This window comes from Drosophila tropicalis, unplaced genomic scaffold (genome assembly GCF_018151085.1).
Source record: "Drosophila tropicalis isolate 14030-0801.00 unplaced genomic scaffold, ASM1815108v1 contig_845, whole genome shotgun sequence".
In the NCBI taxonomy this organism is placed as follows: Eukaryota; Metazoa; Arthropoda; class Insecta; order Diptera; family Drosophilidae; genus Drosophila; species Drosophila tropicalis.
The window spans coordinates 4,034,159-4,049,579 of record NW_027173338.1 but is presented as its reverse complement, the minus strand read 5'-3'; the positions used below and the strand labels follow the sequence as shown (position 1 = coordinate 4,049,579).

The following is a 15,421-nucleotide window of genomic DNA, read 5'->3' as shown; positions in this document are numbered from 1 at the left end:
GAAGGGATATTCAATGAGCAAGTGAAACGATAAATTGCAGGCTACTCAAAAATTTCAATGTTCCTCCGTTTCAGTGCGGATATTATCGAATGGGACAAATCTAAATACAGATGGAGCGGCATTGCCTAATTGCCACAACTTCAGACTTAGATCAAAATAATTATGATTCTAAATAATGTATATTATTACGCCAACTCACTCACAATTGATTTGCATTCTCATTCTATTAATCTTGAATGCTGTTTGAACGGACTTTCTCTGGCTTTCATTCAGCCCCCAATTTTAATCTAGCCAACTATCCAAAGCTTTAATTATAATTCAAACAAACATCGAAGTATATATATTTTGTGTTTTATTTCATGTCTGCGAGCATTACAATTCATCAAAGCGGGGGTTTTTTCAAGGATACTTGGAAACACAAAGAATTTTAAGTCCAAAAATAAACTAACAATTAATTTTGTTGACACTTTGGAAAACGTCTTAGTGGTTGGTCAAAATAAAGGTTACTATTTAGATTTAGATCGTCTTGACAATGGACTGGAAATTTGCTCATCGCTTGCTCCTAATTATCGTTTGATTTATTAGTAACCTTGGCAAACCCTGCGATGCTTGCTACGTTTGCTAGTTGACACTTTGCAAGCCTGCAAAAAGAAAGCAAGTTCAATAAGGCAGAGAAAGAGAAACGACCTGAAGGACTTACCATACGACGATAGCGATCCTTTTTGTTTTCTGGTAAACGGCACCAAGCACGAGCGGCTTTCATGATTATCTCCTTAGGCTTCATATTACAGTGCTTTCTACGGTAAGTTCTTATGAAGTTGAGATATCCGTTGTTTGTTACGGGTCCGGGTTTGGTGCACTTCTTGCGGCGCTTACCGCAACGCGGCTTGGCCTTGCGGCGACAGGCAGGCTTGCGCTTCTTCGGGCAAGCTGGTTTCCTGGGGCACGCCGGTTTGCGCTTCTTGGCACAGGCTGGTCTGCGCTTCTTGGGACAGGCTGGCTTCTTTTTCTTTTTGGGGCAGCATATCTCACCAGGATCTCCCTCACAATCGGCCGAGCTGCGAACGGTGATAATACTTTCCACAGAGCGATACAATGCTTTGTTGCCTGCCGAAAGCGCCAACCAGTATTTCGGAGCACGTTGAATTGCCTCCTGACGATGAGTTGCAGCACTACGAGAACGAAACTCCTTCAAGAAATTCAAGTATCCTGGGTCATTGGTATAGTCGTCTTCATTTATTGGTCCACCTTCTTCCGACGACGATGACAAAATGGACGCCATTGAGGTAGCTGAACCTGATCGTTTCATATTTAACGACATGCTTTATATATCCCTGAAAATTTTTTGATTAGAAATTTAATAAATATTTAAGATATTTTTATAAATTTGAGAATATTGTATTGATGTTGCTTATGTGCCTAGTAGAATGATTGTGAGTTCTAAAGGCGTCTCCGGACCCTACATCGTTTTTCACAAATGACATTAGAAATCACAGATTACTAGATTATACAAATTTTCAAAATTTTTGCTTTACATTAGGGTGGTTCAATTAACATTGAGCCAAAAAAAAAAAGGTAGATATGTCATCAAGAAACATAGTTTCTCAGATAAAATTCAATTCAAGTAAATTTTGAAATAATGGTATATTCCTGAAATTTTTTGTAAAGAAACAAATATTGGCATACCCTACCTTGTGTTCTGGCCAACTTCTGTAAAATTTATTTAAAATAGGACTCCGGGCAAATAATGTCAAAAAGTTTTCATTGCCTACTAAGTTGTCACAAATGAAAATTTCAAGAATCGACATAAGAAATGGGTTTTTTTTTTGTTAATTTTTTGAGTGTTCTTAGAATTGTTTGCTGTCTTCCCACGTTAAACACAACACATTTTTATACACATATTTGTTTGTTTGTTGGTTTTTTGTTTTACGTTCTTTTTGTACCATCATGTTGCAATCGACACCATCGGCGTTAAATGTAAAATATGGCCAAGTTGTAAATTCAACGGATGTAGTAAAAGAAGCATTTGAGAAGCGATATGAACTCATTATGCCAGTGAAACCTAATAGTGATCCGGGTTTATGCCATGATGAGTTTTTACGTCAACTCTTTGCTGATTGGGACATGCAAGAAATTCCAGATTATGGTGCCTATTATCATAATTATGATGATGTTGGCGATTACGACGATAATGATTATGATGATTATGATAAGGGTGATCATAAGCGTAAAAACAATGGCAATGACAAAGGCGAGGGCATTGGCGAAGATGGTGATGGTGAGGACGATGTATTTCAACTTGAACTTCTAAGTAGGATCGGCTCGGGGAGCAGTATTTTCTCTTTGGCTCCCAATTACGTTACAAAGTATCAATGGAGTTTTAACAGTTTTTTGCGTAAAATGAAGCGTAAAACAATATTTAGTTCACTTGTGAGAGAGATTAGCTCAAAGGAATTAAGGGGTGATATGGACAAGCTAAACATTATTGCTGGAGAGAAGAGCAATTTTAATAAGTTATTGGAATCTATGCAGAGGTCTTCGCTATTTTTTGCCAACTCCCGAGCCATATACCGGTTACTTATTTTAAAACAGTGCCCACAACATGCATTAGAATTGGATATCAGAAAAATTCCGCATAACTTGTTTAGTTGGTCACTGGAGGATTTCTTTAAGCGGCGGGAAGTGAAGAATTTCGTGTATCTGGATGTTCTAGTGCGTAACCATAGTTGGGATACTTTGGAATGGGCGAAATATCGTTGTGATCTCTTGGAAACTTTGCGCTTCTTCAAGTTCTTCTATGACCAAATAATTAAGGGTCATGACTATCGAAAATTATTGTCCGTCATGTGGGAAGAAAAGCAAATGTTGACCATAGATAAGTCACTGGAGCGATCTCTAGCCGAGGCACAGGAGGAGTTGGCTACAGCTAGCTTTAAGTCTCGTCGATTCTCACAAGCCTGGTGGGAACAATACAAGAGAAACGTGAGTTCCGAAGTTCAGCGGAATCTTGTCGACATGTCCGTACGGAGACCGATCGAAATGCGTTATTTGGAATCCTACTATAGCAGTTTGGTAGAATCGGAGACAATGAAATATAATATACGCACGAATCAATTGAAAAAGGAGTTGCTTGATCTGAAAGAATCCATGAGAGTCAAACACATAACTTCAAACTCGGCCATGAATGTGTATTATAATATAATAGAGGTAGAAAGTAAGAGAAATCTTCAAAAGCTGTTAAAGGAAACCTTTTTTCTTTTCTATACAGACCTATAAACAACGCATTAATTATTTTACAAAACGTTTGGATCATGAAATGGAACATTGGGAAGATGAAATTTTATTGAACAATTTCCGTTTAAGCAAGGCCAACTCTGATCTAAAAGAGGCTCAAGAGAAAATGGCATTTATGCAGAAGAGAATTGCCGAAGTCCAGGCTGAAATCGATGCTGAAGAGATGGAGCAAATCTATTATTTGGTAAGATTCTTGTTTAAAGTTTTTTCAAGATTATGTATGAGAGTTGAGCACACAAAATTAATGTTAGGCACATGAGCAAGAAATACGTCAACAGAAGATTGTCGAGGAAGAGGAAGCTAAGCGGCAACAGAAACTGGCCAAATTAAAGAAAGCACGGGCCAAGAGGGCAGCAGCAGTGGCTAGAAGACAAAGCAAGGTCAAGAGTAGAGTGCCAATGGGAAAAACCACCGAAAGCTTTCAAGGATGATGAAGAAGACCTGTGCGTAATGCGGAGCGTATTAAAGTGACATTTTCTACTCGACCGAAAGTAGTGAACTTTTCCTGTGCGCCATTAATTGTACAAGTGCATGAAGCGCCACACTGATTATCCTTTTAGTCCTTGTCCTGTCTGTGGCTGCTGTTGCTGCTGGTGTTTGCAAATTTACACTCTTCGCTTGTTTGCACAAATTTGATTATCAAAATACACGAAGTCTATGCAAGGAAGAAGGAACTTTTTACTGTTGCCAGGATAATGCCATGTCTCCGACATGGCGTGAAATAAGCTGGAAATTGAGTTTGCCTAGCTGAGGGATAAAGAGGAGAGAGTGTTGCCTAGACTTTATGCTCTAACCCCTTGCCATCTCTCTGCTGATTAAAGCCTTCTTTTCCCAAGACTTCCTTTCTCTCTCTCTCTCTGTTTCTCTCTGTTGTTTGCCAACTTTTTGCGGTGATTTGTTTCGCTTATTTTGTGCAAGAATATCATTTGGATGCAGTTCAGCCTGACTGGCAGACAACCTGAACACACAAATGGGATATTAAGCTGGCTAAGAAGAAGAAAATGGCCACCTAGTTGGAGTTGCTCTAGCCTGACACATATTAAATTTCATTTCACTGACAGTTGGCATGAGTCTCCTGTTCTTTTTCTCTCTCCCCATGCCGCTTGCCCTTAATGAAGGTTAAGCAACTTTTAATGTCTTTCGGTCTCGGCCATTTTGCAGACCATTAAATGTTTTGCCTGGCAATATGCCATATGTTTTCTTTCGACATATAAGCCTCGGATATTGGTGTAAGTGTGTGTCTATGTGTGTTTCTGCTGGAGTCCTGCAGTCATCCCAACTGGATACGTATCATCTAGGAAGGGGGGAAAGAAAAAAGAAAACTTTTTCTTATCATTTTTAACGCGCACAAAAGTCATAAAGACTTTGGGTGATGACATGACGATGACAGTAATGGTAATCCTAGTCATGGTAATGATGACGCCATTGGAGCACAGTATGAACCCAACCCTACCAAAAAACCCTTGCCCATGCTCCCGTGTACGGGATGTATAAACATATGTTGGATTATGGCTTTTGCCAAAGTTTGCTAGAGCTGCTCTCACTCTCCCTCTCTCTCTCTCTCTCTCTCTGAAACAGGACAGTCTAATGTTTGGCTTTGAATATCATTTGCTTATGCATAAAGGGTTTGAAATTACATTTGACTTCTGCGTCTATAGAAACGCGTATACACGACTATCAAAGACTCTTGATTTCTTTTGGATATTCTAAATATGTATGTACAACCAATAAATTGAAACCTATTTCAAGTTTCTATAAGGTAAAAGTAAAGATTAGTTGTCCCAATGAAAGAATCTAGAACACATATTTACGGACATCTGAAGAGTTACAAATGAGAGGTCTTTTATTTGCTTCATTTAATTGTGAAATGACGAGCTATAAAGGACAAGTGAGAGTAGGATAAGTTAAAATATAGTTTTGTCTCACTCGTTTTACTTTTTATCCTATGATTTCTCTTGATCCGTTATCAATAATATTGATTCCATTATGGAATTTCCGTAACCATTCTTGCAATTATCCGTCTGTCTATTTCCTGCATTCATATCTCTCTTTCAATTGTTCTCAATTGCTTCATTTACTCAGCCATTCAGATTGACGCCTTTTGCGGAGTTCGCTTTCATTTTCCTTTTCTCTTCTTTTTTTTTTTTTTTGGCACAAAGCGTTTTGTTAGAAATCGGAATCTGTATCCCGCCCCACGGGCAAGTGTCACTTAAAGGCATATTCGGTTTGTTTTTCCTGTTTTCTATTCATTTTTTTTCTGCAGCTTTCCAAACCAGCTGCAATTCGAGCAATGCAACTCCAAAGAGGGTGAAAAAATAAACTATATACGCTTCTTTTTTTGTCCTCTGCGCTTTCAATTTGTGTGTACATAAATTTCGAAATGGACTTCTCGTGTTTGCAGCTCGCGACAGGACAAGAGAACAAAAAATAAAAAAAAAAAAAAGGAAAAACAACTGTATAAAAAGCAGAGAAAGAGTGGACAAAAAGAAAATAAAACCAGAACTCGTAGAGAAGAAAGAGAAATGGCGTGCGGAAACAAGTGGCCATGACGGGCTGCCACGCCGGCAAGTAGCAAACCTCGCCCCAAGATCCTAAGATACTCCTTGCAATGCTCTGGCGGCCCAAAGGACACAACTGCATAAATAACCAAACACAAAGCCTTTTTGGACAAACGCCAATCGAAAGTCGCCCAACACCAGCAAAAAGCAACAGAACCAAAAAAAAAAAGAAAACGAAAAAAATTTACGACTTTTCTTCCGCGAATATTTTGCGCTAAACTAGGTTTTTTTTTATTTTCTCTTTCCTCTTTTTTAGTTAGTTAGTTATTTAGTCAGAGTATAAATTTTAAATAGAAACCAAAAATATGTAAGTCAAATACCCGACACATTTCTTTTTAAAGCCAAACGCTGAAGGCAATCAAGCTTGAAATTGGTCAAGAACAAGAGAGAAAGAAAGAAGTTCCGAAACATTAAAGTCAGTTGGAAAAGTTCTGCTTGAGTGATTTCGGTTAAAAAAAAAGAACAAAGGGAAAAGGGTGTGGAAAACAAAATTTCTTTAATGCAATTCTCACACTTGCCAACTACAGATAAAGATACTTCTAGCCGTCGCACCCAATGGCAGGAACAGACGTATTCATCCGTGACAGGAAGCAACAATCGAAACTAAACTCACATATTGGATTTTTAATGGGGCTATAAATTTGTTTTCCTACAAAATTATCTCACACTTAAGTGAATTAAAGCTATGACATGAGATTTGGAAAGGGAAATATTTATTCTAATTGACATACATTTAGTTAAAGGTTCTAATTTCCTGCAATATTTGTTCGAATGTTCTTTAACTTCTATATACAGTTTAAAGGTAGGGCCTAAAAGTCTTTATTTACATATAAAAACCAAAATTATTCAGATTTCTTGTCCACTTTTAAGAGAAGAATGCAAACTTTAGTTAAATTTTTGTAAATGGGTTTCAAATTCTAGAAAAACTCTTGATGGTGATCAAGAGGGGAAGACCTAGTAAAATAAGCACTTTTCATATAATTAAATTTTCACATAGAGCAATTTTCAGTGTTCCTTTCCACGTCCTTTTTTATTTCATCATCTAATTTAATCGAGTTTCATGCATTAACATTTTTTCATAGGAGAAACTACATCTTAATTTGCCTGTCATTTTAGGGGAAAGGGAAAAATCCCTTTTAAGCGCATTTCCATTAAATAATTCACATGTTTTCATCTGCTCCCATTCCCCCACTTACACACACACACACACACAGACCCCAAAAACAACAGAAAAGCTACCCAATTTTCCCTCACCCGCTCAGTTTTCTTTTTATTTTAGCCCATTTCATTATCAATAACTATAGGAGCCAGGACATGTCAGAGTGAAAAAAGCGTATATAGTAAATGCGTTGTAGTCCTTTTCATTACGATAATGAAATATTTCAAGAGCAGTTTATGTGGATTACTTACTTAAATGTATGTGAGCTGTGTGTTTGGCAAACAGAAGGGGAGCCGAATGCAAAAAATGTTCGGAGTCCGTGTCCAAGTCATAAATATGCGTGTAAAATCCCCCCTTCATGAGCGGCTCCGGGCTAGGTGCGGTGAGGATGTCGGAGTTCGCATGTGAGGCATTAAGGACATGCGTGCAAATATAATCGGCGAAGGCAAAAGCCGCAACTCTAACAACATCGAGCACGCCAAGTTAAAGGCATAATTATGGCATTATCACACACAAACACTCGGTGCCCACCTACCATACTGGCGCAGCAGGGCACTACATAGGAGAAGGGAGGGTGGGAAACTAACGATAATCAATTGAGAAATGTTTATAATGAAGTGGCGCAACCGAAAAGAGTTTTTCCGCATAGTCCACGGTTATTGCACTGCAAGAAATTATTAATAAATTGAATAAAAATCGAGAAAGTTAGTGATCGGAAGGGTGGCAGGATTTGTTTTCTTAGCTAAGGCTTAGATTTGAATGAATATCGGCTTTTTGTTAGGCTAGATTTGTTTCATATACACACATGATACACACATACCATCTTGACTCGAAACTTACCTTAAAGTAACTATACATGAATTCTTACTGTTAAGATCTGGAATTTCGTATGCTATTATATCATTAATAATACATGGATAAAGCCAACATCATAAATATCCTTTTATCCATCATAACTAAAACTATTTTACATCCTTTTTTGTAAGAGTGTAAAGCCAATGTTTATTGTGAGTAGCCATAGTCAGGCGCTAAGCACTTCATTTCCCTCTATTCATCTCCTCTATCGCGTCTGCGCCCCCTTCTCGTTTTCGGTTGAGTGGGGCGTGTCATGCAAAAACGCCTAGCCAGCAATCTAGTGAATGGCGTGTGTTCAACGCCCATATCCCAACCGCCCAATCTCCTGGACTCTGTTTAGGATTCGTCTCTCCTTTTCTCTCTATAATACCCACCCACTTTTGGCAATGTGCTAAGTATACGTTGACCATAGAGATAAACATGGCCAACACCCCACCCGAAACTCACGCATTGCTGGCAAAGCCGCAACATTGTCCGCTCCGCCTCATTCATGACAATGTCCATCATAATTCATTGAGGATTGCGAGGGGTTCCAGCAAATCGGGTGGAGGAGCCATAGAATGGACTCCAACTGCATTGTAATGGAATTAGCATACACAAGAAGACAAAGTTACCGCCGTCGCGTAACGTCACTGCCATCGCATATTCAGCGTTAATTGAGTAAAGGAATTTAGAGATGAGTGTGTGACACGCAGGTCATTAAATGGAGAGCAAAGCTACAAATTTACTGTAATTTGCCATAGCTACTTTTCTTTGAAGTCACTTTAAAAACTGTCCGCGCTCACAGATGGCGAATGCAGATGGCAAATGATGATGATGACTTCAGGAAATGTGCCGCTGCCTTTGCCCGCTGGTTGACGGGTTGACAAAAGATTCCATGCGAATTCTAGGTGAACTCCCTCCATCCATTCAAGGAACTATTGTAACTGCTGCAGCTGCTAAATGGCAACCTATTTTAATTTATGCCAAGAGCAAGCACAGTTTCAATGGCATTGCCAAAGATAGGGTTGGGGTAGGAAGCCTTCGTTATAAATGAGCTGAAGTTGACTGAAAATGAGGCAAGGCGAGCCTGGTTAGTTCCTACCTCTACCTTCTGCCTTCTGTGGTTCAAAGTTCAAAGTGCAATAAACCACGGGAATAGCACGAACTTTGCCTGGGCTTAGCAATGGGTTTTCCGTTTATTGTTTCGCCTGACTATACAAATGAAGACGATAGTCGGAACTTTAATTAGTGAGAAGAGTTAAAAATTTAAATTTATGTAGAAAATCCAATGACCTCTTGGTTGCTTCTTTTACCTAATTGTGTCAGTTGAGGTGATTCTGGCAAAAAGAAATCACTTTAAAACTAATTCAAATCAAATCAAATCTCCCAATTTAAGTCATTAAATTCTTCTAAAGATTTTTCAGTATCTTTTGTGAGTGAGTCAACTGATTTTCCATTTTTAAATCTCTAAAGATCACTTTGAGGAAATATCTTGCATCTAATGTTACTCAACTTTCAGTTTAAATCAAGAACTAATAATAAAACTTTGTAAAAGTCTACACAAATTTTAGCTAAGGATTAACCATGAACTAAGATTACTTTCATTCTGCATAAATTATTTCAACAGTTTCTCTTTTGTTAGAGTTTAAAAATTTGCGTGTTCTTTGAAGTGCGTGTTAAATGCTGAATTTGCATTTTTGATTTGCCTGATGGAATGGCAATCAACGTTTCCGTATTTAAGATAAGAGGTTCTACTAATAAATGAAATATTCCTAAAATATGTATTGACTAAATTTAGTAATTGGAGAAATTGGCAATGACAAGAATCAACATTTATCTCAAGAATTACAGATCAAATGGAAAAGACTTTTCAATGCTTTTAGCTTAACCAAATTCGGGCCTAATTGAGTACAGTTAAAACAAAGCCAAGTCCATTTGATTTGCACTTTTGACCCACATTTTAGGTTTAAATTGGTTGAAAAATTTACCTATCAAGCCGCCGGCAATCAAAGTGAATACTTTTCAAAGCGAAAACAAAGCCAAAAAAAAAAAACCATTCTGGCGCGTGCCATGACAATTAGCCAGGCTAAGTGCCAATCAGCAACAAGCATGTAGCAATCGACCTGGCCAAAAGCAAAGCACCATAAAAAAATCAGGCAAAAAAAAAGGGCAAACAGAACCCGCTTAGACAACAATGGATACGCGACCAATCAATTGCATGAAGCTAAAAGAAAAACAATGGGAGCAAAACTTGGCGAGACAAAACTAGTTGAAGTTGGAGTTGAAGTTGAAAAAGGAAAGCGGCAGCAGCTCGTTAGTAGCCTCCAAGCAGCTGTTCCGAACGGGAGATTATGATCAGCATTGTTGCGAATCGCCATCATCATCCACATCATCAGCTTCATCAGGCAGGAGAACATCGTGGACTCACATTAGTTGCAGCTGGTGTCCTCGATGCTCCTTGTCTATGTATACATACATACATATATATTAGCCCCGCACGTGACTTTTAATCACGAGCGTATAAAATTTCTGACTTCAAATTTTATGGCCTCTTCGAGGTCTTCTTTGCCGGCAACCGAGAAAGGCGTTAAAATAAAAGTGCGTGAAACTCTTTTGTTGGCTTAAAGTTAAGTTTAACCGAAAGATTTTGGACTCTAGCCAAGAAAAATACAAAAAGCAAAGGGAAAAAGGAAAAAAGTCTGCATCAAAAAAAAAAAAAAAAAAGGGCTGAGAGTCAAGTTAGGCAATTTAATGGCCCAGACGACAGAAGGAAATCCTCCATCCAATTTTCTACAATTTTCCACTTAGTTTATGTCTCTCACACTCTTTGGCACTCGCCAGTGCCCACTGTCATTTCCATGTTCCTGCCATGTTTTTACATTTTTGTAATTGCTTTTAGCCAAGTTCAGGGTCATTGACTATAATTTTTGTATATATGTACATACATACAATATTTATTCATCTGCAAATGACTGCACAATTTAAGTTAATTAATTTTAATATTTAATACAATTTTAAGTTGATTTAAGCCTAGAAACAAAAAAAACACCAATTGCGATAAACGAAAAAAAAAAACAAAATTTTAACTTTGTAAAAGCACACGCAAACCATTAATTACGTCATTATTTTTCATTGTGGAGAATTTTCATCGTTCAACGTTCTCCTTTGCTTGCGGCCATGCTTGATTTCATCTGGCCATCAATAAAACTGAACAAAGTGATAAAGGATTACAGCCAGGACAATGGACAACAGGATGGAAACAGACAAAAAAAAACAATGATGAGAATGACGCTGATGATGGCAGCGGAATTGATTAATTTATGGCGAAAACGAGAAGACATTCAAGTGATGGGCGAACCGGTAAAGATAGGCATGCAAATCAGGATGACTTTTACACTGCACTACAAAGACAACAGACCTAACTGACTTAAACAGTTTTGAAAAGTAACGTCAAAAAGTATTGAGGTAACTAAGGTTACAGGATTCTTTATAACTGCTGATTAGGCCATTTTGGATATTATTTTGTGTGAAAGACATTCTTTTTTTACATTTTGTTGCATAGTGTAACTTTTGGTATTAACTGACTTTTCCCCTGAGATGTGTGTGTGTGTGTGTGTAATGTAAGAACAATAAAAGATGCATCGCTATTTAATATAATGTATAATTTTGTACATTTGACAGCCACAAATTAATTGAATTAATGTCCTGTAATTGCAAATAAAAGAGAATACAAATGAAGCACAAGATGAACAAGATTGATGCGAAAGAAGAAGAGTGACAATTAATTAATTAATTAATTGCAAGGCAAAAGGATTTGTATTTGATTTAAGAAAGCAAAAAGGACCAAAATGAATTGCTTTCTCAGACTGCAAATGCTTTATGGGTATTAAACTGCATCGTAAGGCAAGAAGAGCAAGAAATGTCTGGTGATTTAACTTGTTAAAGAGGCTTTTTCTCGATGGCTTAGCGAGCATGAAACCAAGGTTTCAACTTCAGCATGTCGCCAAGTGACTTGCTCGCCCATCCACGGGCCACGTACAGTGCCACTGCCACCCATCTCCACCCATATCCACCCACATTCACCCACTTCCCCTACAACGTCAGGGTCCCATGTCAAGTTACCAAGGCACTGAACAACATGTGGTGACAATGCCGAATTAAGTTATTTGTCAAATGTCGAAACGTTTTGGCCAACAGCAGCAGTAGCATCCGACTGGAGAGGAATCTGTTTGGGAATTGATATTGGACTGGGGCTTGGGTTTTTTTTTTTTTTTTTTTTTTGGATTCGCCACTGCCTGTCATTCGCCGCTCGTCAGCAGTTTGCCCGACCGACGACAGCAAATAAAAACGGGCAAAGGCAAATATTTTATGCAAAAAGCTGAAATCAATTTTTGCCAATCAATTGTACACAAAAAAAAAGAAGCATAGAACGAGAAAAAAAACCCCTTGGTCGAATGTGGTAAAAGGCAAAGCTAAAGAATCGATAAACTGACATAGGCAAATGTTTGCTGGCAAATGGACGTCAGTCGAGAGAAGTTCTCCAAATCCAACTAAATTAAAAATTAAATTTTTCAATTAAACTTGAATAGCACAGAAAAAAAAGGAGATCAGATATTTGATTTTCTGGCAATCGAATAGTGGTCAGCTGCCAAATTTGATGGAGAAATTTGATTACAAAGACAACGCTTCACTTATTCTATCTTTAGAAATATTGGACGCATTTAATTAAATATAAATTGATGAAGGATTGAATATGAATTTACAAGAAGTAAGGATTTATTAAATATTTTAGTCAATTGTCAAAAAGAAACGAAATTTACTTTAACAATTTGTAGATTGAACGGATATTATGATGCCCTTTCAAAGGGTAGTATAAAATTCAACAGATTTTGATTAGGATACTTATCTGAATTCATAAAACGAAACATGGCATGTCTGTGTTAGTCACTCACCAAATTTAGGAATTATTAAGACAAAATGTGAATTGAATTTTCATTCAGCCAAAGAAAACATTTTAGAATCTTTTACTCAATTTTGACATCATTTGGTATCACTGACCCTGCAAACATATATCTCCAAAAATAAAGACTAAAGCATAAAGAATGAAACATTTTAAATATTGAAACTGTGCGGAAACTGTGAATATCTCAACGAATATCTCAAAAAGTCTAGCCGTTAAGCCTGATTGAATTTATCAATTTGGAGCAATTTAAATACAAATTATATAAACGAACTTCGCCCAAAAATATTAAAAAATAAATCAATGCAAATATGCCAAAAGAATTTGTCATACTTTCTGTATATTAACTATATAGAAAATAGCAAGCGATGATGATCACTCTGAGCGATAAATGAAATAAAATAGAAAAAAATAAAAACAATACTCACTGCTCCATGACTAATTAGTTAGCCCACAATTGACGCTCTTTAGTGCTGCTTCAAAGAGGTGTTCAAATGTCGAATCCGCTTGATTACAGTCACGGACCGCCAAGCGAACGAACATGCAATATCTAAGTTGTTCAATTTTGCAACTAATTTTTTTCTAGCAGAATTGAAATGGACTTACGCTGGCTATTTGACTGATAATTTTCCACAAAGTGTCATAGAAGATGGCCAATTGACTACAGTAAGCTGGACTTCCTTACCTAGTTTCTTTAATCCTTTGTTTTCTTTGTCGTCTTCTTTATTAAGTTGCAACTCTTGGCCAAATACAAACATCCAGGGGAATCGCATGACGTGACCACAGAGGATAAATATATCTTGACAATGCATCGCATCCCCAGACCGAAAGCTAAACCTGTTCTATTAGTTCATGGTTTACAGGACAGTTCAGCCACTTGGATTTTTATGGGTCCGAAAAGTGGTTTGGGTTATTATCTCTATGCCAAAGGGTATGATGTTTGGATGGCCAATGTTAGAGGTAGGTTGGGAATCCTATATATACTTGTATATACATATACATATGTCTCCCGATTTTGACCAGGAAATCGCTATTCCCGCAATCATGTCAAGTACAATGCAAGTGCGGACAAAGCATATTGGAGCTTCTCTTGGCATGAAATTGGATATTACGATTTACCAGCCATGGTTGATGCGGTTTTGGCGAAAACAGGTTACCAGAAATTGAGTTACATTGGTCACTCCCAGGGGACAACTACGTTTTTTGTGATGGCCTCCACTCGTCCGGAGTATAATGCTAAAATCAATTTAATGAGTGCCCTGGCACCTGTTGCTTTCATGGGCAACGTGAAGGCTCCACTATTGCCTCTGGCTCGCATGGGAATTCGCATGTTTGGTAGTTTTTTGAATACCATGTTGGCTCATAGCACGATTGCAACAATGACTTGCACCATCACACCGAGGATGTTTAAGACTTGTTTAAAATACTTTTATGATATTGTGGGTAAAAATAGCGGAGAATTCAATACGGTAAGAGTTTGAAATTGTTGATAGTTGATAGTATTTAATACCAGCTCCATTTCTAGACCATGTTTCCCGTCGTCCTGGGTCACTTACCAGCTGGATCCAATGTCAAACAAATGGAGCATTATATTCAACTTAAGGCCTCTCAACGCTTTTGTCAATTTGACTACGAAGCCAAGGTGAATCAACGTATCTATGGCCGACCAACACCTCCAGATTATCCTTTGGAAAAAATCACAGCTCCCGTTGCCCTATATTATGCCCAAAATGATTACCTAAGTTCTGTTGAGGATGTTCAGAAACTCATCAAACTCTTACCCAATGTGGTTGAGAATTATATGTATCCACAAAGAAAATGGAACCACATAGATATGGTGTGGGGCTTAAGGTCCAGGCGTTTGGCTCAACCCAAAGTGTTAAGGGTGATGCGATTATGGGAGAACGGCGGACCAGGTAAAAATAATGACGAAGCAGAAGAGGAGGAGGACGAGGCTGATGATCAAGATGAGCACCACGACGAAGTACCTGAAACAACTGAGGCAAGTTCTAGTAGTCAAGAGAAAGTGGAAGAGGGAGAGCAAGAGGCCAACGAAGAGGATTCTTCTGTGGGTGATAATGATCAAGTGGAAGATACTGATAAATCTGCCACGGAGTGATTAACAACTTGTGAAATGTAACGAATCATTTATATCTGGAACCAACTTAATTTAAACTACCACAAATTGGCGTTTTTAGTATGAAATCAAATTTAGTATGGACATAAATGTTGTTTCTATTCAATTAAGAATTGGTTCTAGAAATTCATGCATTTCTAATCATCTATAAGTAAATCAGGTGGCTTCAGCAAGTAGACAACATAGTCTACACGTTAAAAAAAAAAAAAAAAAACAATCTTGTAATCGATTTCTTTGCAGATTTCTGTATTTGAAAGTGCATCGGCGGTGTGTGTGATTACTTTCTTGTCCATTATAAATCATGTCGTAGACAAACTGTCTGTGAAACGTGGCAATTTCAAATTAAGTGGGCAATGTTATCGAGAAGTAATTTGACTTAACTGATCGACAAGTCCGTTACCGGCTGGATCTATCGACTCAGAGATAAACTGGCTAAAATATTCATGTGTCCCAGCACTCAGACTCAGACATGAAAA

The 15,421-nt window shown here is 37.8% G+C and overlaps 3 protein-coding genes across 5 annotated transcripts; 2 read left to right on the top strand and 1 right to left on the bottom strand.

The window, feature by feature from the left end:
- Positions 1-335: 335 nt before the first annotated feature.
- LOC137581402 (protamine-like protein 99C) lies at positions 336-1,439 on the bottom strand. Its single transcript, XM_068295629.1, has 2 exons — positions 701-1,439; positions 336-641 (listed from the first exon to the last, which is right to left on the bottom strand). Exons 1-2 carry the CDS (start codon positions 1,319-1,321, stop codon positions 582-584), a joined length of 681 nt encoding a protein of 226 aa, XP_068151730.1. The 5' UTR covers positions 1,322-1,439; the 3' UTR covers positions 336-581.
- A 379-nt stretch (positions 1,440-1,818) lies between these two features.
- On the top strand, positions 1,819-3,964 carry LOC137580532 (uncharacterized). The gene is made up of 3 exons (XM_068294615.1): positions 1,819-3,207; positions 3,269-3,478; positions 3,546-3,964. The coding sequence occupies exons 1-3, from the start codon at positions 1,948-1,950 to the stop codon at positions 3,723-3,725; spliced, it is 1,650 nt and encodes a 549-aa protein (XP_068150716.1). The 5' UTR covers positions 1,819-1,947; the 3' UTR covers positions 3,726-3,964.
- A 9,294-nt stretch (positions 3,965-13,258) lies between these two features.
- LOC137580989 (lipase 1) lies at positions 13,259-15,421 on the top strand. 3 transcript variants are annotated; one of them, XM_068295141.1, is made up of 5 exons: positions 13,259-13,474; positions 13,540-13,768; positions 13,832-14,277; positions 14,334-14,810; positions 15,186-15,421. In XM_068295141.1, the coding sequence occupies exons 2-5, from the start codon at positions 13,615-13,617 to the stop codon at positions 15,318-15,320; spliced, it is 1,212 nt and encodes a 403-aa protein (XP_068151242.1). In that variant the 5' UTR covers positions 13,259-13,474; positions 13,540-13,614; the 3' UTR covers positions 15,321-15,421. The 3 variants fall into 3 exon arrangements, 2 of the variants coding, with proteins under 2 accessions (XP_068151242.1, XP_068151243.1); XR_011033048.1 differs by having other exon boundaries at positions 13,263-13,474; positions 14,334-15,105; positions 15,186-15,214; XM_068295142.1 differs by lacking the exon at positions 15,186-15,421 and having other exon boundaries at positions 13,263-13,474; positions 14,334-15,174.

Coding starts and splice junctions, on each gene's coding strand:
- LOC137580989 (XM_068295141.1), top strand. CDS start 13,615: ATGCATCGCATCCCCAGACCGAAAGCTAAACCTGTTCTATTAGTTCAT. Junction 14,278..14,333: donor ATAGCGGAGAATTCAATACG/GTAAGAGTTTGA, acceptor CTCCATTTCTAG/ACCATGTTTCCCGTCGTCCT. Junction 14,811..15,185: donor AAGTACCTGAAACAACTGAG/GCAAGTTCTAGT, acceptor ATTTCTTTGCAG/ATTTCTGTATTTGAAAGTGC.
- LOC137581402 (XM_068295629.1), bottom strand. CDS start 1,321: ATGTCGTTAAATATGAAACGATCAGGTTCAGCTACCTCAATGGCGTCC. Junction 642..700: donor AGGATCGCTATCGTCGTATG/GTAAGTCCTTCA, acceptor TTCTTTTTGCAG/GCTTGCAAAGTGTCAACTAG.
- LOC137580532 (XM_068294615.1), top strand. CDS start 1,948: ATGTTGCAATCGACACCATCGGCGTTAAATGTAAAATATGGCCAAGTT. Junction 3,208..3,268: donor TGTATTATAATATAATAGAG/GTAGAAAGTAAG, acceptor TTTTCTATACAG/ACCTATAAACAACGCATTAA. Junction 3,479..3,545: donor TGGAGCAAATCTATTATTTG/GTAAGATTCTTG, acceptor AATTAATGTTAG/GCACATGAGCAAGAAATACG.